This window comes from Dermacentor variabilis, chromosome 9, assembly GCF_050947875.1.
Source record: "Dermacentor variabilis isolate Ectoservices chromosome 9, ASM5094787v1, whole genome shotgun sequence".
NCBI classification, from domain to species: domain Eukaryota; kingdom Metazoa; phylum Arthropoda; class Arachnida; order Ixodida; family Ixodidae; genus Dermacentor; species Dermacentor variabilis.
In genome coordinates, this window is record NC_134576.1 from 129,169,068 (window position 1) to 129,195,444 (window position 26,377).

The 26,377-nt window shown below is 47.9% G+C and overlaps 1 protein-coding gene and 1 long non-coding RNA gene across 3 annotated transcripts in view; one reads left to right on the forward strand and one right to left on the reverse strand.

Annotated features, from left to right (window-relative positions):
- LOC142557480 (uncharacterized) overlaps nucleotides 1-26,377 on the reverse strand; it is a 272,981-nt gene that overhangs the window by 207,932 nt on the left and 38,672 nt on the right. The window contains exon 5 of the long non-coding RNA XR_012822773.1: nucleotides 26,023-26,156. This is a non-coding gene — a long non-coding RNA (uncharacterized LOC142557480). The remainder of the gene's footprint in view (nucleotides 1-26,022; nucleotides 26,157-26,377) is intronic.
- On the forward strand, nucleotides 1,233-24,707 carry LOC142557475 (uncharacterized). Of its 2 annotated transcripts, XM_075669350.1 has the most exons (3): nucleotides 1,233-3,049; nucleotides 6,354-6,458; nucleotides 22,684-24,707. In XM_075669350.1, exons 1-3 carry the CDS (start codon nucleotides 1,716-1,718, stop codon nucleotides 23,636-23,638), a joined length of 2,394 nt encoding a protein of 797 aa, XP_075525465.1. In that variant the 5' UTR covers nucleotides 1,233-1,715; the 3' UTR covers nucleotides 23,639-24,707. The 2 variants fall into 2 exon arrangements, with proteins under 2 accessions (XP_075525465.1, XP_075525466.1); XM_075669351.1 differs by lacking the exons at nucleotides 1,233-3,049; nucleotides 6,354-6,458 and adding an exon at nucleotides 17,992-19,553.

Here is a 26,377-nt window from a genome sequence, read left to right on the forward strand (position 1 = left end):
CTGTCATCTTTCTAACCCCTATCCCCCATCCCCAGAGTAGGGTAGCAAACCGGAGACTCTTATCTGGTTAACCTCCCTGCCTTTCCTCTTCATTCTCTCTCTCTTGGGCTCTCATGGAGCGGGCGTCTCCCACGACGGAACCGGGAGGTTGAGTTTCCTGGCGGCGTCGTGGACCTGCTGGACAGCCCAGAGTTGGGGAGCGAGTTCTTCGCTCCGGATTGCTCTTTCAAACTTGCGCTTGTCTGGTTCGGAGTTTATGTGAGCTTGCGAGCACGGCCAGAGTAAATGATGCAGCAGCAGCGGCTTACGTAGCGATGCAAGCTCAACGTTCGCGCCAAGCTCAAAGCGCGCCAACACGTTCCCGATCTCGCCTGAGAGCACGGACGCCAGGCTGCGCGGCGGCGAGAGGAACGAGTGGACAAGGAGAACGGACTTGCATCTGTGGAGAACGAGGAAGCTGAGGAATAGATACCTACAGCCGAGGGAGGGGGTCCAACGTCGTTCTAGTGTGGGAAAGGAGGTGAAGGAGACGGAAAGAAAAATGTGGGAAGAAAGAATGCTCGGAAAGCCAGCGCTATCTATGTATAGGTCACAAAAACAGGAGATTAAGAGAGAGTTCTTATTTGATAACTCGCGGGGCAGCTCACTATTATTCGAAGCTAGGACGGGGGTTTGGAGAACGAAAACATACAGGGCTAAATTGGAAGACGTGGACCTTTGGTGCACAGCTTGCGGAGCTGAAATGGAGACCACTGAGCCTATAGTGCTGAGATGCACAGACCTTCGCCCAACTCTGGCAGAGGGAACAGTGGCAGATATGGAAGGGGCATTGGGTTTTCCCGGGGAACGAGGGCAAATAGATGAGAAAAGAGTGGCAGTAACGAAGGGGAGGCTGGAGGATTGGTGGAGGAAGTCAAGGGAGAGATAATACCATAAATCGGGGAGATAATGTTTCTTCTACTTTTTTAGAAAGTTATTTTGGGGGGAGGAGGGGAGGGAAAACTAGCTTAAGGAAAAGAGGATATAAAGAAAGGAAAAAAAAATAAAATAGGAGGGGGGAGCAAAAGGCTAGGTGGCGCCAGCCGCCGCCCGTTACAAAGGGTATAGCCGCCATCCATCCATCCATCTAGGTTATAACTAGCTCTACGTTGCTCGTACGTTCTGTCCCTAGCGGCAGAAGGGGGCGAACTAGACCAGGCGTGCTGGAGCAGGGAGATCTGTGCAGGTCTGGAGTTCAGTAGGTCGTGGGGGGAGGGGGGAGCTTAAGGGGAATATCGGGAATATTAGGTGACGCCAGTTGGTTGTTTATTCCGTTAGGACTACCGTTCCGCGTATGGTACCGCGTATTTTGACAGCAGCCGCGGTGTATCGTGCTACGTTGCCGTGCGATCCGAAGTGTTACATTACGTAGGCTTCAAAATTCGATCTCTCTGGGAAATTCGAGAAACAACAATTTAGCAGTAAGCGCAAAATCTATTTACTTTAGACGTTCCAGTAGCTGTCGGGAAACCACTGAAACTTAACGTCGCCCGATGTTCTTTCAAGGTGTGGTGCAGTCGTAGTGCAACGTTGGCCGTGTGGCTAGCTTTGTTTACTTGGTCCCTTGTGACACCGTGGGAAGGATCGACACTGCGTCAAGCCGCTCGGCAAAACGCCACGACACGCAGACTGTCAGCCGGGCACTGCCAGCGCTGTCGTCGACGAGTGTGGAAGTTATGGGATCGCAGCTGACCTGTGCCTGCTGTGAGGGAATGTCCACGACCGAAGGAGGTGAGACAGTTGCGGGCCTTGCGTCGGAAGGCACAGCCGCTGGCGGTCACGAGAGCATAAAGCCTTGCTCCGAACAGATCGTGGCCCGCCTAACAGAGCGCGGTCTGGACTTTGACCGCGCCTGTCAGTATGACGAATTCAACGCCGATTGCTGGCTGTGCCACGACCTCGACCGATGGAGCAAGGTCTTGCACTTGGTGAACTTGGAACTGGTCGAAACCGAACCGGCCAGGGTGGCCATCCGCTCGACGTGCACAGATCGGCGTCATCTCGGCGACGACGAACTTTACAACGCCGCTTGCGTCTTCTGCTGGCTGCTGAAGGCGCATCGGTGCGTTCAGAGCATCATGATAGAAGACCCGGGGGAGTTCATCGATGGATCAGACTACCCCTACGAGCGGGCCAATATGAAAGACCACAGGATGATCTCCTTCTGCGGACAAGCCTCCACCCTCGCGTTCGCACTAGGCCGGAGCGTCAACATCCAGCATCTGAAGCTTCGCAGTGTCTACCGAACGCGCGTGTGCGATGAGGAGCTTTCCGAAGCGCTGGCTGGCCTTGGGCATCTCAAGAGCTTAGAATTGTACCATTTCCCTATCGATGCATCAATGTTGAGATCCGTAGCAAATTTGCTAAGACGAAACGCGAGCCACCTCACTGCGGTTTCCTTCTCTGATAATCACATGCCGCAGGAGTCCGTCAAGTGCCTCTTGCGAGCGCTGCAGTGCTGTCGCTTCCTCGGCGAGCTGTCTGTCGTCGCGAACGATATTTCACGGAAAAGCGTGAACTCTATCGCGAGGCTGCTGCGCGTCGCGAAGTCCTTGACCAAGCTGACGCTCGACCAGAGTCTGGAACACAACGTCAACCTATTCACCTTAGCAGAGGCACTCAAGGCCAATACGTCCCTACTGGAGCTTCACATTTGCCAGTGCTTCACGTGCTTCGCGCCCCTTTTTGAAGCGATAATCGCGAACGAGACCCTGAAGCACTTGGACCTGAACGGTTGCAACATCAACGGCAGTAATGCAGAGTCACTCGCGACAGCACTGGGTAGCAACATAGGGCTGAGAAAGGTGGGCTTGAAGCACGCTCGTGTCGATGGCGACTCAATGGTGACACTGGCTCATGGGCTGGAAACGAACTGTGCTCTCGAGTTGATGGATCTGAGAGATAACACTGCTACTGTACATGCCATCAACACGTTCTGCAGAATGCTGCGCAGTAACAAGACACTAAAGAGTGTGCAGTTTTCTAAAGTTCAAGCTACAGAACTGGAAAGGTAACTGAATTGCCTATCCGACGGGCAGATGTGTTCAAAGCCACGTACATGTAAAAGAACAGCTTTCAGGGCCAATTTCTGCATGTCACTGTTATGTTCATTTATACAGATTTATTTTCCATGTTGTTGAGTGTAGGGTAATATAGATGCTTTTTGCTGAAACACCAGCTGACGCTGTTCTGCAGCCAGAGCCACAATAATTGCTTCAGAATTCTAGCAAAAAGAACATTTATTTTAGGGTACTGTAGAAATAGGGAACCAAAAGTGAGGCGGTGCTATCACTCAGGCATAGGAATATAAAGAGTAAAAAAAGAATGTAAAGGCTATACAAAGGAGTTTGGCTATTTGGTGTCGTAAAGCAACAGGGAGGAGCTACTTATAAAACTTCCTATTGTCCTGAAGATCAGCTTTAGGATTCCTTCCCTCCTCTAATGGTTCACACAAAAGTGTGCGTCCAAATCAAACGCCTTAATTACCTTGGCAAATGCATACATTCAACTTACAGGACCTGTATTGTATGAATGGTAGTAAGAGGTGTAGCTGATTCTGGAACGTGAAGCATCCTATTCTGCAGTCCCACCACCTTAGTGCCTTCTCAAGGAGCTAAGTGATTTATCTACTCATGCTGGTCTTTCACCTCTATTTAGAGTCTTTTCAGGGCATCTGCATCTGGCAGTTTTTCCCCAGGCCGGTACGTGACATCAGAAGTGAATTGCTGCATTTCGACTATTCATTTCACAGGTCGTCAATTTGGTTGGGCTAAACTTAAGAAGTGGCTGAGAGCTTGATTACCGGTGAATAACTTATTTGGTGCCCTTCCAAGTAGGAGAGGAAATAACGAATAGCCATGACCACCGCTCGCACCTCTGTTTTGGTGGTAGAGTGACTCTCTTGACCTTTCGGAATGGTATAAAAATATTATCCAGTAACTTTCAGCTGATAATGAGATGGCACCGTCAAGTCTCTCTGGTGCAGTACATTTACAAAATTTGAAGCATCTGTGCAGATTATGAATGGAAGGCTAAAATCAGGGAGAACAAGAACAGGATCTGATGAAATGCTGTCTACCAAGTACTTTTACGTCTTTTTGTATTCCTTTGACCATACTTTGACTTCTCCAGTAGGGCTGTCAAGCATGTAGTCTTTGTTATATACCCTGGAATGAGAGTTCTGAAATGCCCTACTAATGCAAGAAAGGCAGACGGTAATTTTAGGTCGTGGGGCTTCACAAGCTGGCGTATATATTAAACTGATTCCTTTGGTGCTCTTGGTGCGACCATCAAACGTTCTTAGTAAGAATACTATGTTCCTTTGGGAAAACTCACTTTTTCTTTTGTTTACCTTCAAAGAGTCCTTAAGACAGTTTGGACAAAGTTTGTCGATACATAGGAAAACATTCACGTGAAAATTTGTGTGAGGTCTCTCATATTAAGAGACCTACGGAACCTATGGACAATTGCAAGTTTCTGCACACCGTAGCCACGCTTTTTCTTGTCAACTTGTTCACCAAGTGATCGGAGCTAAGCTACACCTTCATTGGCTTTGCGTCATGATGGGACGTCGTGTCGTCTACTACTGGTTGTTTTGGAGCCAGCACGCGAAGCCTCTCACATCACCGCAAGCCGCCGGGCGGTTGATCTCAAGCGGCAGCTATCGAAACAGCATGCGTTATGAGCTGGATGGGTGGAGGCGTGAACTAAAGCCCGTCCATGCAACTATTGCTGTGATGAAGGAGCTTTAGCATAGATGTACGTGAGTGGCCTGATCGGTCGGCACGGTCCAGCCACCTGGTGACGCAGAGCTTAACCAGCCAAACAAAAAGCTAATATTGCTGTAACCAAGTGCAAAACCTTTCAAACATTTAGAAAAATGGTTAATTAAGTGCAAAATCATTTAAACATTTAGAAAAATAATGTGTTCACAGTTAGACTGCTGCCAAAAGTTCACTCCAGTAGCAAAGTAGAATACGCTTCATTACTGCTATATTAGTTCTGTGTTTGAACTCTGTGCCAACAGGTGGCTGCACTATGCTGGCTATTCATGTATGTACCTCCACTCATCCCATAAAATGCCCAAACCCAAACGCTTGCGTTTACCTGCATACCAGACATGTGAAACACTAATGGTTTGAAGTGATGGCCGCGAATGTGTATGTGCTGGAATTGAATTGATACTGTCAACAAGCAATCTAGACACTCCGCTTGCATTTATGCCTTGCAAAGGTACACAATGTCGCAGCTTGACATGTCGCCGATCGCTACGTTCGCAGCCCACAATGCAAGGCTGAACTATGAGGGTCACAAAAAGACACATCGAGACCAACACAGACTGCACAGCTCGCGTGAACATGGAGCATGTTGTAACACAAGCAGGCAGCGCTTGCTTTGTGCCGGAAGTGCTTGAGAGTAGTGATAAATTTCTCTTGTGCATTCTGTTGCTTTTACTTTCTTTTTTATAGAAACAAATTGACTAACATTCCAACTAATACAAATGACATTTGTTCACCCTAAAGTTGAAAAAATTATTGATGATGTGCCCTGGGCACCCACTTGGATAGCTTGCCTACTGGCGTCGTCTGGTCACCTTCCATTGATGGAAGGTGATCAGGGGCGGCTGAAAACTCAGGCCAGTGGCGTGCTGCGATCAGTAGCGATGTACATATTTAAAACCTTATAATAAGTTACATGCTTTACGGGGAGCACTTACACACATCGATTAATGATCAGAAGACCTACCCTAATGACTCAGTATGGTTGTACAAGATTGTTTCACGGTCCCTTTAGCTTTTCTTGGCTCAGAGCACTGAGTATGTCTATGAGGTGCCTGTCACAATCTTTTCTTTGTGAGTAGATCAGTATATTGTTTATTTACACACTACAAAATAGGCCTAGGAATTTCTCTAATCCTTCATTAGCAATTCTTTGAAACCAGCCTCAAGCTTTTCTTACCAAAAGGGAGCCTATTCACAGACTTCAAAGGTCGTTATGAAAGTAGTGAACCGTTTAATATCATTTGTGAGAGGCACCTGCCAGTACTCTTTGCATAGGTCAATTCTTGAAAAACCATGTACATTCACTGGTTTAATCAATGCTATCATCAATGCAGGGCACGGGAAATGGGAAAAGTTCCATTTGATGATTTACCAAACAATATTCCCTACAAAGATGAAACATTTCGTCTTCTTTTGGAACTATTGTTATGCACAGTAATACAGTATCCTTAACGCTGATACAGGTTTTAGCAAATATATATGCAACCTCTTTAAACCTATGCAGGATGAATGACAGTGGGCTTTTCAATGCAGGTCAACTCTCTCCTTTGAAATGGCCCAAGACAAAGGCTACAGCCGTATCCAGATGCCTTGGGCCGAGCCCGACCTTCCTCCGCTGTCTGCAGCCGTGGCACTTGGGTCAGAGTCGCTCACAGAACTCCACCTAAGCAATGCCCACAAGCTTACTGAAATGAGCATTTGTGCCCTGCTTCAAAATCTCGCCACAAATGAATATGTGCGAACTATAACAGTCAATTTAGCAGGTCGCAAACAAGTCGCTGTTACGTTGTGCTGTGTGCTTGCCTTGAACCAAACTATACAGAATATTAAAATTATGAATTCTTCCTATTCAGCCAATAGGCTGCTTGGCATGGTCGCCAGAGCACTCGCGACAAATAACACTGTCAGTCAAGTATGCTTGGAAAGCTGTAATGTATCCTTGAGGTCTTTCAAGTCGATTGCTTTTATGCTGACAAAGAATACCGCAATCACCAACCTGAATTTGTACACTGGGGGCTCCATACGCACCAAACGCCTTGCCATTCTGTCGCGCGCCCTGGTGGAAAACCAGTTTATCGTGGATTTGACACTGACCACCAGCCTAAATAGAAACCATGTGTCTTCCCGTATGTTCACCTCCATTCGACGAAACACCAGCCTTCTGAACATGGCTGTGAGATTTGTCACACACCAGAGGCTAGATAGGCAGGCTGCCGTGGCATTCGAAACCCTCAGTGAAAAGGCGTCGCTTGTTCCACACGTAATGAAAGTGACTGAACAGACTGAGGACGAGGCAAAAAAGGACGTGCTGTCGGCGAAGCGTTACATTCAGTCACACTACTTTCAACTAGCAGGCATTGTGAGAGAAAGTGTTGTTTTCCACCTTGGCAAGGGACGAGAGATTCGCGCCTTGAATTACGAGTGCCTCTCTGCCATAGCACGATATCTCAAGCTGTCAGATGTCATCTCTGTAGATTGCAGCAACCCTAATAGACAGCCGTAACATATTTGGGTAAATCTGGTGGAGCCTCATGTTTAAGTAGGTATTTTTCGACAGAGGCACATTTGTGCATTGTCAACAATATTATAATTTATTATGGCTCATTATTAGCAACAATAAGATGATGTCTGGCGAAATTGGTCGTTTTTGAATTTCATGTCGAAAGAGCAAGGCTGATATGCTAGTACGGCATCAAAGATTGCTAAGTACATTGACATGATTAGCGTGCTTTTGTTCAGTAAATGTGCTTAATACCCGCTGTGTTGTAAATGTTTGTCTAGAGAATGCAAACAAGTCCCTGTTTATCGATCAATTGTTGCCTTGTCCTAAGCAGAAGGTTTCAAAATCTCATGACGACACAAGAAACTACCAGAGGATCTCCAAGCCCCTTTTTTGTTTCTTTTCTGCCACGTCCTTTTCTGGCATGCCAACACTCTGCTGATGGGACAAATGATATTCCTTGTATTCCAGAAATGTAATTTATTCATCTATTTTCACTGAACATTTCTCTTTAGCGTCCTTTTAAGCGTGTTGAACCAAGTGAATGCTGCATTGTTTGGAAAGGTAGGCTGCAAAATAAGTAAAACAAGAACAGAAACACTGACCAACAATTGAAAGGTCACATAGTGGTGGAAAAGAAGGAAGATGCAAAAATTATCTGCTCATGCTAGTCTCCGACTCAGCCGTGACTCTTAATCATATTGTGTTGTGGCATGTAAAACCCCACAATTCTTCTCTATATGCTTAAGATCCTTGATCAGTTCCGATTGCCGTGACATCGCATGATGACGCTTGTGCTTTCTTGTTGCCAACTAGTGCCTCGCACAGACTGAAATGATCCCGGCAGGCACACAGTACCTAAATATGCACATACAAGAAAAAAATAAAGGGAAAATCTGGGAAGGTGCAGAAATGTCTTCTTGACCAAGCCATGGTGCCATTAATGTCTTATCAATAGCTGACATTGCTTCTTTCACAAAGAACAAAAGCAATAACATGAGTGGCAGCTAATCGCATACGGCGCACTGCATGCCAGCCTCGGAAAGCCTGCAGCTACTTGTGTTTGTCAGTTTTGCCTCACCATACACAACTTTACTAAGTAAAAAGTTAAATACGGTAGGTCGATATTTATGCACTACACTGCAGTGATAGACTAACCCTTGATTGAGGTATCATAAAAATGCAGCCAATGTCACCTCTTCTTGGAAAGGTGATTAGGGCCGATGTTGGAAAGGGTGCACGCTTTTTAAAGAATTTTGTTGCCTGTTCCTCGATATGGTTTAGCATGCTCGAATGTTGGGCTAGGTAGTTTGTAATGTAAGTTTGTAATGTATAATGTAAGCATGTTGAGGCACGGAAGCATCTGTTCCGTCTGTCTTGCTTCTACTCTCTTCCTGCAATTATTTTTGCCGAGTGCAATGATTCCATGAATCAGCGAGCCAATGTTTGCAACATGTAATGATGACGAGATGTTAGAACATACAGTGCTTGTCCAGTCAAAATGCTCATGCCTATATAGGGCACCTTTCAGGAGAAATTGATAATTGTTGAGCTATTCTGTGGGGATAGGCTGTTTGTGCTTAATTAGCAATTCGCTATGAAATGAATGCCTACTACCAGGAACCACGTGCCAATTGAGCACTGTACATTCTTGCCAATTTAATGGAGTGTATACTGAATTATGACAAAGCTCTACACTTGTTGGGGGCTCTGCTGCTCAGCAGTGCGAGTAGTGTGGCATTGTTTGCTGATGTGAAATTACAATAAACACTGCATCTATGTCATGCTAGTGGTTTTTTGTCTCTGTTGCATGCCGGTAATTGGATATTGCTGCTTTAGTTGTCCCAGTTGCAGTCATCTTCCCTTTATCTATACTGTGCAAGGCAAGTTTGAAGGGCCAATTAACGAAACAATTGTGGACAGAAAGCACTATAATATTGTGTTTCGAAAATTGCGGTCTCACTTTGTGTATTGTGTCCTTTGTACATCTTAAAACACTGCACAGAGACCAACCCTTTAACGAAGTGTAGACTAGCAGCTGTGTATGTGGGGATTTTTATTATACTCCGCAATGGCAAGTAGCTAAAACATTTTGTCGCTGCTGGAACTATTCTGTAGGTGTTAACCTCACTGATGTTAACCTTAGTTTCCAAAAAATAGAAACAAAAGACAGCATAAATATGACGGTGCCCCGATTCTCTCTGTTTTGTATATTATATTTAGCTGTTTGCACTTTCATTTTAACCAATTCCATGTGGGAAGACAAGCATTATTATGAGCAGTATTACAAGTTGTTTGCACTCCCCAACTCCATTTGTTTATCTTAATCTCCAAGGCCCACCCCTCATGTAATTGCCTCTGCGGCCTTTCATGTATGAATGAATAAAATAATAATAGTAATAATAATAACAATATGAAAATAAAAATTAGAATATATGCTACCCTGGTCCGCTTTGTAATCCACGCCGCTGTGTGGATTACTCATGAAACATAGTACCTATCGTTTTCCGTTTCATATGCCGTCCTTACCTTCTCAGGTCGCTTTATTATTATTGAACCCCGGATTAAGGCCACAGGCATTGCAGATGGAAATGGGTCAGAAGAGAAAAATACACGTGTCAAAACACAGCAGATTGAAACAAAACGTCGTACAGGCGGTGGTACGAATTTTTTCAAGTAATCTCATGATCCAAGTCTGCCTCTACTGCAATTGCTTTGCCAATGTGTTGGCATGACCCGACAGTTTAATGTGTACTCTCAAGCAGCTTTAGAGAAGCGGAGTGCCAATCACGAACTTGCGTCTCGTGCCCAGCGCCAGACGTGCACTCCAGATCGGCTGTGGCTGTGCATTTGCAAGGAAGTCTGTTTTGCCAAAAATCTAGTTGAACGAACTACTGTTCTCACTCGGCAGCCTCGAATTTACCACTACTAACCAAACTCCAGCGCACCCCTCTACTCGATGTGGGTACGGCGGGTGGAGAAAGTGGTGAAATTAAGTTTTTGGAATCGTCCTAGGAAAGTCCTCGTGCTCGCACTTTCTCCATGGAAATTCTGTAGTTAAGAGGAAGAAATTCAGTCTGTCGACGAAAGTCTGTCGATTGGAAAATGGCCTTGCAATACAGCCAACTTGGAAAACTGCAAATTGTCTGTTCGGCTTGCTCAGGTAAATTACCTGTAGAGGGGGACATTTATTGTCGTGTTGACGTAGTTAGTTAAAATTAGTCACTAATTAACCTTTTTCACTACTCATTTCAGGGCACATGTTGCAGTTGTGAAGCTTACTCTTAGCAGTATAGTGAAGTTGCGTCTGCTTAGCAAAATTACATACTAAAGTAGCACTACTTTGCAAATATGCGTACCCTAAACTACTAAAAAAATTTGTATGTTGTGTTGCAGTTAAATATGGTCTTGAACTACTAAAGGGACACTTTTTGGGAGTTTACAGAAATATGCCAAGATTTTCCGCAATATGCCAATATGCCCCAATATGCCAAGGATGCCAAGGTTTTCAATTTCTTGCCGTACAACTGCTTTAATAACGGAAATAGTATGGGCCGCTTGGTCGAAGGTACCGTCAAGGGGTCGTGGATGAAGGGGGCTCAGAGTTGCCGCTTCAATCTGATGGCAAACGATACGTGTGAAATTCTCTTGAAATGGTCGTGTAGCGGTAAGAGCAGAAGAAGAGAACGTGGCAGGGGTGTTTGGGAGCTGGGAAAATTGTGGGACGAAGCGGCGGCATTCTTTGACGATGACGTCGACGGTAGAAACAGCGTTATAGACCAGCAATTTGAAGGCGTCGTCCGCGGTGCCTTTTGGGATATGGCCCATCTTCAACCTCGGTCATGTGCTCGTCGGCTTTCTGGCAAAGCACGCGCACTTCTTGTATGTAGGAGACATACGATTTGGTCGACGACGGGACACGGGTGGCAAGCTCTTTTCGCGCAGCCTGTTGGCGACCTGACGGGTTGCCAAATAGGTCGCGAAGCCTCTCTTTGAAAATGTCCCAGCCGGAGAGCTCTACCTCATGGGTGTGAAACCAGACACGCGGTGTCCCGTCCAGATAAAAAATCGCACATTGGCGAGCATGATTGTAGGGTCCCACTTGTGGCTTTGGCTAACACGCTCATACGAGCTGAGCCAGTCGTCAACGTCAACGCCATTTTGGGCGGAGAATGTCCCTGGATCACGGAGACTAGGAACTTTAACGTAAGTTGTGGTTGGCGAAAGCCGCAGCTGTAGGTGGCAACGGGATGGTTCCATCGGAGGCCATGGCTGAGAAGAAGACGGTGCGGCCGCTTCGGAGCTCCGTGGCGAGGAACGGGAACGTTCTACCTCCACCACAACGGCACGCGCGAAGGACGAGTCAGTAAGACGAACAACTATTTACACGTTATATTTACAAAAGCGGTTGCAGCGCTGACCGGTTAGATTCACCGCGCGAGCCCAGTTCGTTCTTCCTTCTCTTTTCTCGAGTGATTGCGCCCATGCGCCTCGTTCAAGTAATCAAATGCCACACGCGTGCAGCAATATATATATATATATATATATATGTGTGTGTGTGTGTAAAATTAGTAAGATGTGCGGTGAAAAAGGGGCACATCTCTTGTACGAGCGAGGTTACGGGTAGTAGCATCAGGCCCGATGCAGAATGACCCATGTCTTCATTCGCCCAGGGGAAGACGACGACGACGAACGTGCCAGTAAGCGTCGAAGACCGACTCCCGCTTCTGAAAATGATTTCGGTGATTTAGTTTGAGCCCAGTGCGACTATTTTAGTGCCAACGGACTCTTTAGGTTGTGGCGATCCCGTAGACACCCGACTCTTGAAGGTGGGTGGCCTTGTTTATCGGCCTTTTCCGTCCAGACCACGCCGCTGCGACGCTAACCCTAGCCGCGCTTGTGTTAGCGCGGCGAAGTGCTGCTGCGGCGCCAGATTTTCTCGTCAGCGTCTGCAGTGATGGAATGTGAAGTGGAAGGGGAGCTTCTGACTCCCGAGGAATTTTCCAAGGACCCCGGATGGCAAACAGTTGCTGCCAGGCGCTCCGGAGCCAAATCGGCGCCCGTCGAGCGAGTTGGTGCCATTTCTACCGGCGCTAAGCCAAATGACAACGCGACCGCAACGGGTCGCCGAGACCGCAGCAGCGCTAAAGCCAAAATTATTCGGGGTGGAAGGATGCCTCCGCTGCCCAAAGAAGACGCGAAGATCATCGTCAGGCCGAAGGGAGGTCTGAACATCAGCAAGGTGGGGCCGACAGTTGTGGCCGAGGCCATATGGAACGCAGTCGGTTTCGACCAGGCGAAGCGGGACTCGGACACGATGTGCCCGAATTTCCAACAAAATATCATGGTCATCAGCACCCCCAGCAGAGAGAATGCGACCCTCTACGTCAGGGTCGAGTGCATCGCTGTTGGCGGCCAGCAGCACGAGGTGAACGCGTACGAGGCAGCGCCCAACTCTACGTGCAAAGGCGTCATCCGCGGCATCGCACCGAGTGAAGGCCCGGAGGAGCTCGATCGCAAGATTGTCAACTCAAAGAACCCGCTGGCCTTGGGAGCCAAACGAATCAAGAGCACGGGCACCGTAGTTGTGGTCTTCGACGGCTACAAGGTGCCAAACTACGTGTCGTACGGCGGCACACTTGTCAGGTGTGCATTATATAGGAAGCAAGTGGAGGTGTGCTACGCCTGTGGCCGCCTCGGGCATCGAGCGGACGTCTGCCCCTCGCCGGACGAAACTATGTGCAGGGGATGCGGCATCGCCAACCCGGACGAACAACACAAGTGCGACCCCAAATGCAGGCTGTGCGGAGGCCGACACTTCACCGCTGCCAAGGAGTGCAAGCAGAGGTACCAGACGCCGTACCTCGTCAGACGCAGGCGCGGGGACCGATCCCGAGCCAATAGAAGCAAGTCTCCGGCCCTCGCCATGGGCGAGCGACAACTCCCGGCCGCCGCCGGTCGCTCCGCGGCTCGCGGGTGCTCTAGATCCAGGAGCCCCTCTCCACCTTCCGGACGCCGTTCCAGGTCCAGGGGCAGATCCCGGTCCAGGGGCAGATCTATGTCCAGGGGCAGATCCGGAAGCCACTCCAGGAGCCGCTCTGTCTCAAGGGCCCGGTATGGGTCCAGTGCCGGCCAGCAGAGGAAGAGAAAGTCGACGCTATCGTGGGCAGATATGGTTGCTGGCGGCGCCCATGCGAGATCCACCCGGGGCCCACGCGACCCGCTTCCAGAGGAATCCAGGGAGGCAGAGGTAGCGCGCCTTATGAAGGAAAACACGGACTTAAAAGAAATGATCAGAAAGATGGCTAACGAAATGATAGAGATTAAGAAATTAGTAATCAGTCAGAGTGTTACATCCAACGCGTCGGCGCCGACCGCCACAGAAGCACCAGTTCTGGCCTGCAAGTCGCCCTAGGAGACCCGAGGAGAGGCCTAGGCGCGCTGGCCGATCGCATGGACGCCCTCGAGCGTCTGGTGATTCCGAATAATACGTCCGTAACTCCTATGCAGGTCGTTGTTCCGAACGCGTCGGGGACTCAAATCAGGGCTACGAGCACATCGGCACGTCAGAGTGGGGGGAACTTCTTGCGTGCACCTGTGCTTACAGCGGGTACCCCGGACAATTTATCTAATCATGGATAGTGCCAAAGAGGAGTTCAAAATTTGGCAGTGGAACTGCAGGGGGTACTCCAATAAGAGGGCTCCTTTGCAGCAATATTTAAGGTCGCTACGTAATAAACCACAAGTAATAGCACTACAGGAAACCCTCGTCTCTGCCGCATCTCTCTCTGGTTATCGTGCCGTCTCCGTGCAGGCCGAAGGTCGGGGAGTGTGCACGTTAGTTGACAGGAGGCTTACACACTTGTCTCACGACCTGAAGCTGGCGAGTTGCAAGGTCGAATACGTCATGGCGGAGGTTCTGCTCAATACGAGACAACGCAACCAGCGGAGAAACAGCGTGTTCATACTCAACATCTACAGCAATCCTAGGGACTCGCAACAGCAGTTCAAAACGATACTCAAGAAGTCCGTCGACCTGGCCGGCACCCATCCCTTGGTCGTCGTCGGAGATTTCAACGCACCGTACGGTGTGTGGGGGTACGTCTACGACACGAGCAAGGGTCGGGGTCTGTGGCAGAACGCCAACGAAATGGACCTCACGCTCATCACGGACAAGGCGTTCCCCACCCGAATCGGCAACTCGGTTAGCCGGGACACCACCCCCGATCTGGCGTTCGTGAAGAACGTCGAGGGAGCCGAGTGGAGCAACACCGCAATAAATTTTGGTAGCGACCATTATGTGCTCGAGACCCGCTTCGAAGTCACCCGAAGTAAATCCAGACAATTCACTGTCACGGACTGGGACCTTTTTCGCAAGCTCCGCGGCAACGACAGCGCACCCGTCCCAAAAGACCTGGAAGATTGGTGCGAGCGAATCAAGAGTGACGCCGAGTCATCCACTAAGAAGATCGTCAGCGACCTGGAGGTAGAAAAGATGGACAGTAGGCTGGCCCATCTGATCGAGGCCAAGCAGGCGCTGCTTCTGAGATGGAAAGGACAAAGGTTTAACCGAAGATTGAGGAAAAAGATCTCCGAGCTTAACAAGGCCATCGAAGATCACTGTCGGACCCTCGGCAAGCAGCAATGGGACGAGGTCTGTGACTCGATCGACGGGCAGATGCGTAACGGCAAGTCCTGGGGAATGCTTAAACATCTCCTCGACGAGGGCAGCACCAGATCCAGTCAGAGACACACGCTCGCCAGAGCCCTTCACGAAGCTACGATATCCTGTTCCGGGGACGAGCTGGTTGCCAAGCTCATGGAGAAATACCTTCCCATAAAGCATGGCGACGAGGAAGACCGGTTTCCCGACTACATCGGACCAGCCCGTCCGGAATTGGACGAAGACTTCACCGTGGGGGAAATTAGGCAAGCCATTTTCGCGCTCAAGGGGAAGTGTGCGCCAGGTGCCGACAGAATCACCAACAAGATGCTGCGGAACCTTGACGACGGTTCGATCGCATACCTCACCGAGAAGATCAATGAGACGTGGAAAAACGGCAGCGTCCCAGAGCAATGGAAGAGCGCCAACGTCGTCCTGATCCCCAAACCCGGCAAGGCTCCGAACGTGGACAACCTCCGACCAATCTCTCTCACCTCCTGCGTTGGGAAAGTGGCGGAGCACGTCGTCCTCAACAGACTAAACAGATATCTCGAAGAGAACAACATCTATACTCACAACATGATTGGCTTTCGTGCCGGCCTCTCGTCGCAGGACGCCATGAAGATGATCAAACATCACATCATCGATGGCAGTACCAGAGACACCAGGGCCCTGCTCGGACTCGACCTGGAGAAAGCGTTTGACAACGTTCTCCACGAATACATTCTGGCCTCCGTGGCAGACCTCAAGCTGGGCCCCAGACTATATAACTACGTCCGTTCGTTCCTGACGGGGAGGAAAGCGAGGCTGCGGATCGGCGACTTCGTCTCCGACGAGGTGCTCCTGGGCGCACGGGGCACGCCGCAAGGCTCGGTCATTTCGCCTGCTCTCTTCAACATCTGCATGATCGGTCTCTCGAGGAATCTGGCCCAAGTTGAAGGAATCAAACACACCATCTACGCAGACGACATCACCATCTGGTGCACCGGCGGTAGCGAAGGGCGAGTGGAAAGCGCCATGCAAGAGGCGGTAGACGTCACGGAGCAGTACCTGCTACCCACCGGACTCAGATGTTCCCCGACCAAATCTGAGCTTCTCCTTTATAGAAAAGAAAAAGGCCGCAGACCCAAGGGCTGGAAACCGGTCTCGGAAAGTGACATTCACCTGTTCACTCGGAGCGGTGACCCGATACCCAGGGTCGACACCATCAGAGTCCTGGGTATGTTCATAGAATCACGCGGCGGCAACGGCACTGCGCTACGCAAGATAATTGCGAAAACCGACAATGCTTTTCGCCTCGTCCGAAGGGTCACGAACAGACATCGTGGCCTCAAGGAGGACAACCTGCTTCGGCTCATCAACGCCTTTGTGCTGTGTCACTTCACCTACACGGTGGCCATGCACAACTGGCTCAGAGCCGAGCGGGAAAAGCTTAATGCCCTCATTAGAAAATTCTTCAAGAGAGCCCTCGGGCTGCCCGTCAGAACGCATACAGAGGACCTCCTTCGGCTCGGCATACACAACACCATGGAGGAGATGGCCGAGGCTCAGGAACGGGCCCAGCTAACTCGGCTGTCCACCACGCCAGCCGGCAGGCGTATCCTCGAGGAGATCGGACACGCACCAACCAAGGACTTGGCTGAAGACACCCAAATCCCCAGAGAAATAGGGGAGAAGATCGTGGTCGCCCCTTTGCCCCGCAACGTTCATCCCGTTCACAACGCAGGTCGTCGCAAAGCAAGAGCATTTAATATACTAAGGCAAATAAACAAAGACAATATCGCAGCAAGCTTCGTGGACGCAGCTGCATACCGAGACGGCAAGGCTTTTGCGGTTTCCGTCATTGACACGCTGGGCAAAGTCATCAACTGTGCTTCCGTCCGGACGACGAACCCAGAGGTGGCCGAGCAAGTGGCCATTGCACTCGCCATGCAAGACGGTCGGAGAGACAGGGTGTATAGCGATTCGAAAGCCGCCATCAGGGCATTCCAGAAAGGCCGGGTAGCCCGGCAGGTAGTTCAAATTCTGAAAGGCGCCAAACAGGGCAACACCTCCATGCACTCGATCCTTTGGTTCCCTGCACACGTCGGGGCGATTGAGGGGGTTCCTCTGAACCTCAACGAGTCTGCCCACGAGGCTGCGCGTGGCTTTACCGACCGCGCTGCCCTCGGATCGGGCGACTCTCTCCCCGGACACAGAGACGCTCCTCTCACACACAACGAAATCACGAAATTCTTTTACTTAGAGAGAAGGGTTTTCCCCCCGCCTCACTCCAAGCTAAGCAGGCCGCAGGCGGTCACACTAAGACTTCTACAAACGAACTCGTACCCAAATCCGGCGTCCCTTAATAGCATATATCCAGAGATTTATCCAAATTGTTCTTGCGTGGCCTGTGGTGAGGTAGCTACGTTGCGTCATATGCTCTGGGAGTGCGGGTCGCTGGGCCCGAAGTTCACCAAGGAAGAGTGGGACGCGCTCCTGCGAAGTCCTGTCTTTGAGGATCAAATCCTGGCCGTCCAGCGCGCCCGCGATCGGGCCGACAGACTAGATCTGTCGGTCCCGTCGTGGGATTAGCCGGGTGCGCGTTTTATAGCGCTTTGCTGGACCGAATAAAAGTTTATTCACTCACTCACTCACTCATTCGCCCAACTATCAAAGACTTCGCGTTTCCTGGTGGTTTGGTTTCTATTTGCGATGTACAGAACCGCAGTAGCGACGCTGCTTGGCCGAAACCAGAATCGAAACTAGCCGAAGCTCAAAATAAGCCAAGCTGTGTGGCTTTGCAATTTTTATTGTTTTGTCATTAAAAAAAGTAACCTTATATAATATTATAATTATTGCGTAGATTCAAATATTATGTAATGAAATACGCCGCAGTGAACGATTATGCTGTACAGAAACATAGCTTTTTCTTTTTTTTCATAGGCTTGACGTGGTTTTGCGCAAAATAGCGCGTATTTTGACAGTAGTCGCGGGATGCCGTTCCAGATTGCCGTGCGATACGAGGCTTTACTCTATGTAGGCTTAAAAACTCGATCTTCCTGCGAAATTCGAGAAACAACAATTTAGCAGTAAGCGCAAAATCTATTTTGTTTCGACGTTCCCGCAGAAGCGGCAGCTGTCGGGAAACCACTGATTGTTATCGTCACCCCATGTTCTTTCAAGTTGCGGTGCAATCGTAGTGCAACTTTGGCTAGTCTATGCTTTGGCCCTGTGCCTGGCTTTCTTTATTTGGTCCCTTGTGACACCGTGCGAAGGACCGACACGTGCGTCAAGCCGCCCGAGTGTGGAAGTTATTGGGTCGCAGCAGAATCTGTGCCTGCTGTGAGGGAATGCCGACGACCGAAGGAGGTGAGACAGTTGCGGGCCTTGCGAAGAAAGGCACAGCCGCTAGCGGTCACGAGAGCATCATGCCTTACTCCGAACAGGTCGTGGCTCGTCTAACAAAGCGAGGGCTGGACTTCGACCGCGCTTGTGAGTATGACGAATGCCACGCCGATTGCTGGCTGTGCTACGACCTCGACCGATGGAGCAAGGTCTTGCACCCGGTGAGCTTCGAACTTGTCGAAACCGAACCGGCCAGGGTGGCCATCCGCTCGACGCGGACAGATCGGCGTCAGCTCGGCGACGACGAACTTTACGACGCCGCTTACGTCTTCTGCTGGCTGCCGAAGGCGCATCGGTGCGTTCAGCGCATCATGATGGAAGACCCGAGGTCGTTATTGTATGGACCGGCCTCCACCCTCGCGTTGGCGCTGGGCCGGAGCGTCAACGTCCAGCATCTGCAGCTCCGCGGTGCCGGCAAAAAGACCTGCTGCGAAGAAGAGCTTTGCGAAGGGCTGGCTGGCCTTGGACATCTCGAGAGCTTCGAATTGTCCCGGTTCACCATCAATGCATCAATGTCGAGATCCGTAGCAAATTTGCTAAGACGAAACGCGAGCCACCTCACTGCGGTTTCCTTCTCCGATAATGACATGCCGCAGGAGTCCGTCAAGCGCCTCTTGCGAGCGCTGCAGTGCTGTCGCCTCCTCGGCGAGCTGTCCGTCGTCGGGGGCAAGATTTCACGGGAAAACGTGAACTCTATCGCGAGGCTACTGCGCGTCGCGAAGTCCTTGACCAAACTGACGCTCGACCAGTGTCTGGAAGACAACGTCAACCTATTCACCTTAGCAGAGGCACTCAAGGCCAATACGTCCCTACTGGAGCTTCACATTTGCCAGCGTGACACGCGCTTGGTGCCCCTTTTTGAAGCGCTAATAGCGAACGAGACCCTGAAGCACTTGGACCTGAACGGTTGCAACATCAACGGCAGTAATGCGGAGTCACTCGCGACAGCACTGGTTAGCAACGAAGGGCTGAGAAAGTTGGAATTAATGGGCACTTATGTCGATGAAGGCTCAATGGTGACACTTGCTAATAACCTTAAGGAGAACTCTGCTCTCGAGTTGCTGGATCTGAGGAAGAACTTCATGACTGCACGTGCTATCAAGACGTTCTGCAGTATGCTGCAAAATAACCAGACGCTAAAGAGTGTGCTGTTTTCTGAAGTTCATGCTACACAAGAGGAAAGGTAACTAAATTGCCCATCCAACAAGCAGATGTGTTCAAAGCCATGCAAATGTAAAAGAACAGTTTTCATGGCCAATTTCTGCATGTCACTGTTCTGTTATACGGTTTTATTTTCTATGTTGTTGAATGTAGGGTTGCCACATGTAGGGTTGTATAGCTGCTTTTTGCTGAAAGAGCGGGTGCCACTGTTCCTGGCCAGAGCCGAAATAAGTGCTTCAGAATTATACCAAAAAGAACATTTAGATTAGGGTGCTGTAGAAATAGGGAAACAAAAGTGAGGGGGTGCTATCAGCCAGGCATTTGAATGTAGAGAGTAATAAAAGAATGTAAAGGTTGTACAAACAAGTTTGGCTTTTTGGTGACGTAAAGCAACAGGGAGGCGCTACTCATAAAACTTCCTATTGTCCTGAAAAGCAGCTTTAGGATTCCTTCCCTTCTCTAATGGTTCACACAAAAGTGTGCGTCCGACTCAAACAAGCCTTACCTTGGCAAATGCATACATTCAGTTTACAGGACCTTTATTGTATGAAAGGCAGTGAGTGGTGTAGCTGATTCTGGAACATGTAGCGTCCTATTCTGCAGTGCTACCTCCGTGGTGCCTTCTCAAGGAGCCAAGTAATTTATGTACGCATGCTGGTCTTTCACCTGCATGTAGAGTCCTTACAGGGCATCTGCATCTGGCAGTTTTTCCCCGGGCCGGTACTTGACGTCAAAAGTGAATTGCTGCATTTCGCCTATTCATCTCACAGGTCGTCAATTTGGTTGGGCTAAACTTAAGAAGTGGTTGAAAGCTTGATTACCGGTGAATAATTCGAGTTGGCGCCCTTCCAAGTAGGAATGGAAATAACGAATAGCCATGACCACCGCTAGCACCTCTGTTTCAGTGGTAGGGTGACTGCCTTGACCTATCGAAAAGGTGTAAAAATAATATCTAGTAACTTTCAGCTGATAATGAGATGGCCCCATCAAGTCTCTCTGGTGCAGTACATTTACAAAATTTGAAGCATCTGTGCAGATTACGAATGGAAGGCTAAAATCAGGGGGAACATGTGTACAAAGTACTTTTACGTCTAGTAGCATTCCTTTGGCCATACTTTGACTTCTCCAGTATGGCTGTCAAGTCAAGCATGTAGTCTTTGTTACATACCCTGGAATGGGAGTTCTGAAATGCCCCACTAATCCTAGAAAGGCAGACAGTAATTGTAGGTCGTGGGGCTTCACAAGCTAGCGTATACGTTGAACTGATTCCTTTCATGCTCTTAGTGCAGCCATCAAACATTCTTAGTAAGAATACTATATTTCTTAGGAAAAACTGACTTTTTCTTTTTATCTTCAGAGAGTCCCTGAAACGGTTTGGACAAAGTTTGTAGACATGTAGGAAACATCTGCATCGCAATTTGTGTGAGGCCTCTCATATTAAGAGAGCTACGGACAATTCCAAGTTTCCGTCCACCATAGCCTTGCTTTTCTCCTCGACTTGTTCAGCAAGTGATCGCAGCTAAGCTACACCTTCACTGGCTTTGCATCATGATGGGATGTCATGTCTACTTCTGGTTGTTTCAGAGCCAGCACGCAAAGCCTCTCCAATGTCACTGCGAGCTGCCGGGCGGTCGATCTCAAGCGGCAGCTGTCGAAACAGCATGCGTTATGAGCTGGATGAGTGAACGCGTAAACTAAAGTCCCTCCATGCAACTATTGCTGTGATGAAGGAGCTTTGGCATAGACTTAAGTGAGTGGCCTGATCTGTCTGCACGGCCCAGCCACCTGGTGGTGCAGAGCTTAACTAGCCAAACAAAGGGCCATTATTGCTGTAACCAAGTGCAAAACCTTTTAAATATTTAGAAAAATGCTTAACCAAGTGCAAAATTTTTTATACGTTTACAAAAAATAATGTGTTGATAGTTAAACTCCTGCAAAAAATTCACACAAGTAGCATCATAGAATACACTTAATTACTGCTGTATTAGTTCTGTGTTTGGTAAGTGAGTAAGTAAGTTTGTTCCTAGTCCCTTTTAACACAGGGCAGGTGTTAAGTGCCACAGGAGAATCAGGTTCCTTTGCTGTCTCTCACAGTTCACTGAGTTCTTTTCTTTTTTTTTTTCTTTTTGGTTGTGCGCTGTAGAGTTTCACCACAATTTTACAGAACTATCTATGAGCACTCTCCCCCTTCGTTCACAGTGCCGCAGACAATGCCATGCCTAGATGAGACAAGCCAAGTTTGGCGTCGCCAACTGAGTGGCATGGCGGCACATGGGTGGCCTCTCGTAGCCTGCAATCAATGCTTTGTGTACCTTCGCCTGGGTAGATCTGGATGGGCTTCGAGCCCAGCCAGATCTAGAAAATTAATCTAACAAGTTAACTAACATTCCAGCTATTACGAATGACGATGGTTCACCATAAAGTTGAAAAGATTATTGATGATGAGCCAGGGGCAGCGGAAAACTCAGGCGCCCCTGGCTCATCAAAATGTACATTTGATCGGTAGCGATGTACATTTTTAAAACCTCATAATAAATTACATGCTTGAAGGGTAGCACTTATATGCATTTATTGATGGTCAGAAGACCTTCCCTAATGACTCAGTATGGTTGTACAAGATTGTTTCAGGGTCCCTTTAACTTTTCTTGGCTCAGAGCACTGAGTATGTCTACGAAGTGCTTGTCATGACCTTGTTTTCGTTGTGATTAGATCAGTATGTTGTTTATATACAAACTACAAAATAGGCCTAGGAATTTGTCTAATCCTTCATTAGCCATTTTCTGAAACCAGCCTCAAGCACCAAAAGGCAGCCTATTCATAGACTTCAACGGGTGTCACGAAAGTAGTGAACCGTTTAATCTCTTCTCTGAGAGGCACCTGCCAATACTCTATGCATAGGTCAATTCTTGAAAACCATGTACATTCTCTGGTTTAATCAATGGTATCATCAACACCGGGCACGGGAAATGGCAAAAGTTCCATTTGATGATTTACCAAACAATATTCCCTTCAAAGATGAAATGTTTCTTCTTTTGGAACTATTGTCATGCGCAGTAATACAGTATCCTTAACGCTGATACAGGCTCTAGCAAATATATACGCAACCTCTTTAAACCTATGCAGTATGAATGACAGTGGGCTTTTCAACGCAGGTCAACTCTCTCCTTTGACATGGCCCAAGCCGAAGGCTACAGCCGTATCCAGATGCCTTGGGCCGCGCCTGACCTTCCTCTGCTGTCTGCAGCCGTGGCAGTTGGGTCAGAGTCGCTCACAGAACTCCACCTAAGCGATGCCCACGAGCTTACCGAAACGAGCATTTGTGCCCTGCTTCAAAGTCTCGCCACAAATGAATATGTGCGAACTGTAACAGTCGATTTAAGAGATAGCAAACAAGTCGCTGTTGCGTTGTGCTGTGTGCTCGCCTTGAATCAAACTATCCAGAATCTTAATATTAGGACCGATGGGCTGCTTGGCATGTTCGCCAAGGCGCTCGCGACAAATACCACTGTGAGTCAAGTAAGCTTGAACAGCTATAAAGTATCCTTGAAGTCGCTCAAGTCGATTGCTTTTATGCTGACAAAGAACACCGCAATCACCAACCTGAAGTTGAACACTGAGGACTCCATACGCACCAAACGTCTTGCCATCTTTTCGCGTGCCCTGGTGGAAAACCAGTCTATCGTGGATTTGACGCTGGACCCCGTGCCAAATGCAAACCATGTGTCTTCCCGTATGTTCACCTCCATTCGACGAAACACCAGCCTTCTGAACATGGCTGTGAGATTTGTCACACACCAGAGGCTAGATAGGCAGGCTGCCGTGGCATTCGAAGCCCTCAGTGAAAAGGCGTCGCTTGTTCCACACGTAATGAAAGTGACCGAACAGAGTGAGGACGAGGCAAAAAAGGCCGTAGTGACGGCAAAGCGTTACATTCAGTCAAACTACTTTCAACTAGCGGGCATTGTGAGAGAAAGTGTTGTTTTCCACCTTGGCAATGGGCGAGACATTCGCGCCTTGAATTACGAGTGCCTCTCTGCCATAGCACGATATCTCAAGCTGTCAGATGTCGTCTCTGTAGATTGCAGCAACCCTACTAGACAGCCGTAATATATTTGGGTAAATCTGGTGGAGCCTCACGTTTACGTAGGTATTTTTCAACAGAGGCAACAACAGTGCATGGTCAACTATGTTATAATTTATTATGGCACATTATTAGCACCAATAACATGATGCCTGGCGAAATTGGTCGTTCTTGAATTTTATGTCGAAACAGCAGGGCCGATATGCTAGTACGGCGTCAAAGATTGCCAAGTACATTGACATGATTAGCCTGCTTTTGTTCAGTAAACGTGCTTAATACCCACTGTGTTGTAAATGTTCGTTTAGAGAATGCAAACCAGTCCCTAGCCCTAACCCTAACCAGACTAACCATTGATTTAGGTATCATGATAATGCAGCCAATGTCACCTCTTCTTGAAAAGGCGATTAGGGCCGTTGTCGGAGAGGGTGCACGCTTTTTAAAGAATTTTGTTGCCTCTCACTCGATATGGTTTAGCATGGTCGAATGTTGGGCTAGGTAGTTTGTAATGTATCGGGAACAGAGGCATGTTGAGGCACGGAAGCATGTGTTCTGCCTTGCTTCTACTCTCTTCCTGCAATTATTTCTGCCAAGTTCAATGTTTCCATGAGTCAGCGGCGCAATGTTTGGCACACATAATCATGGCCAGACGTTCGAACATACTGTGCTTGTCCACTCAAAATGCTCACACCTATATAGGGCACCTTTCAGGATAAATTTATAATTGTCGAGCTATTCTGCAGGATATGCTGTTTGTGCTTAATTAGGAATTCGCTATGAAACGAATGCCTACTACAGGGAACCACGTGCCAATTGAGCACTGTACTTTCTTGCCAATTCTTTAATGGAGTGTATAATGAATTATGTCAAAGCTCTACACTTGTTGGGGGCTCTGCTGCTCAGCAGTAATTCTGTGCTGCTTTTGTGATACTAAAAAGCTGGCAGCATTTGTCTGCCTCAAATAATTTTTTTAATTTCTGCCCTTTATATATGTTCATTGTAGATAGATTGTTGTTTGTTAGATAATTCATTACATTTATTTTGATGAAATTTCTGGGTGTTCTGAATTGCCATACCATAGCTGTGCACTTCTGGGTAAGGCTGATTTCAGTTTAACGGGAACTTTCATCCTGTGCATATTCTGTGATACCTTGATGAAGGCAATTAAGACTTCTTTGGATTCATACTGTATAAATGTAAGTTGCTTGTCGTATTATTTGTTACTTAGTACTGCTTCATTCATTGTCAAGCACTGTGAAGTGCGGGTAGTGTGGCATTGTTTACTGATGTGAAATTACAATAAACACTGCATCTATGTCATGCTAATGGTTTTTTGTCTCTGTTGCATGTTGGTAACTGGATATTGCTGCTTTAGTTGTCCCAGTGGCAGTCGTCTTCCCTTTATCTGTACTGTGCAGGGCAAGTTTGAAGGGCCAATTAACGAAACATTTGTAGACAGAAAGCACTATAAAAGCGTGTTTTGAAAATTGCAGTCTCACTTTGTGTATTGTGTCCCCTGTACATCATAAAACACTGCATAGAGACCAACCCTTTAACAAAGTGTAGACTAGTAGCTGTGTATGTGGGGAGTTTTATTATTCTACTCCGCAATGGCAAGTAGCTAAAACATTTTGTCGCTGCTGGAACTATTTTGTAGGTGTTAACCTCACTGATGTTAACCTTAGTTTCCAAAAAATAGAAACAAAAGACAGCACCACTATGAAGGTGCTCCGATTCTCTTCATTTTGTATTTTCTCTTTAGCTGTTTGCACTTTCACTTTGACCAATTCCATATGGAAAGAAAAGCATTATTATGAGCAGTATTATAAGTTGTTTGCACTTTCATTATGATAAGCGATATGACGGCATTTGCAGTAGCTTGATCGTGGTTACCGATGGTGGATATGAAAAGGTGGAAGCATCTTCAAATGATATTTTACAAAGAAAGTGACTGTGCTGCAGTGACAACCAATGGCAATATTGCACTGACAAGCCAGGATAAAGGCAGATTAGAGCATAACTGTGAGATGGTATTCATTGACAGCACTTCAGCAATCGCACGTACTTGAATTAGTAATGGTTGAATGCGAGTGCTTGCACTGCTGGACATGTGTGATGAAGGGGCTTTAGCGTAAATGTGAGCAGCCTGCACGGTGCAGCCATCTAGACAAGCAGTGATACTATTCCAGTAGGTAGGTTCTGGTGCTATCTTGTTTTAGACATTGCAATGTGCCTGCAGAAACCAAGAAGAAATTGTATTCCTCTGCTCTGCAAAACAGGGTATCCAGCGCTGTGGAAACGTTGCAAGCTGATTTCTACATTTGCACTAACCTTGAGTATGCAGTGCAGTACGTTGTTCATGCTAATTTGTCAGTTGAGAAGTTGCTGCAATAAAGATGTTCTTACATTTTACCTGTGCAATGTCTCTGTGCTTTCAATTGCAGAAGTTACCTCTGAAGAATTTCTCTTGCTACTCACAACGAATGTGGTCTTTCAGTGATAATCGTGTTATATAATTCCTCTGGTTGCACTGCGTAAATGAGGGAACTGCAAAGAATAGATCATTCTCATCTAGAGCTCATACTCGGTGTGCTACAAAGAAAGCAAAGTAACAATCGAGCACAGTTGTAAGGTTTGAAATACAATACCAGATGGGATCATAGCCTCATAAACGTGCACAAAGCATCGAATCAATATATCAACCCACTTCATTCACTTGGCACTACAATGCACTGCTACATATCTAGATGCAGTGTATTTTGTAACTA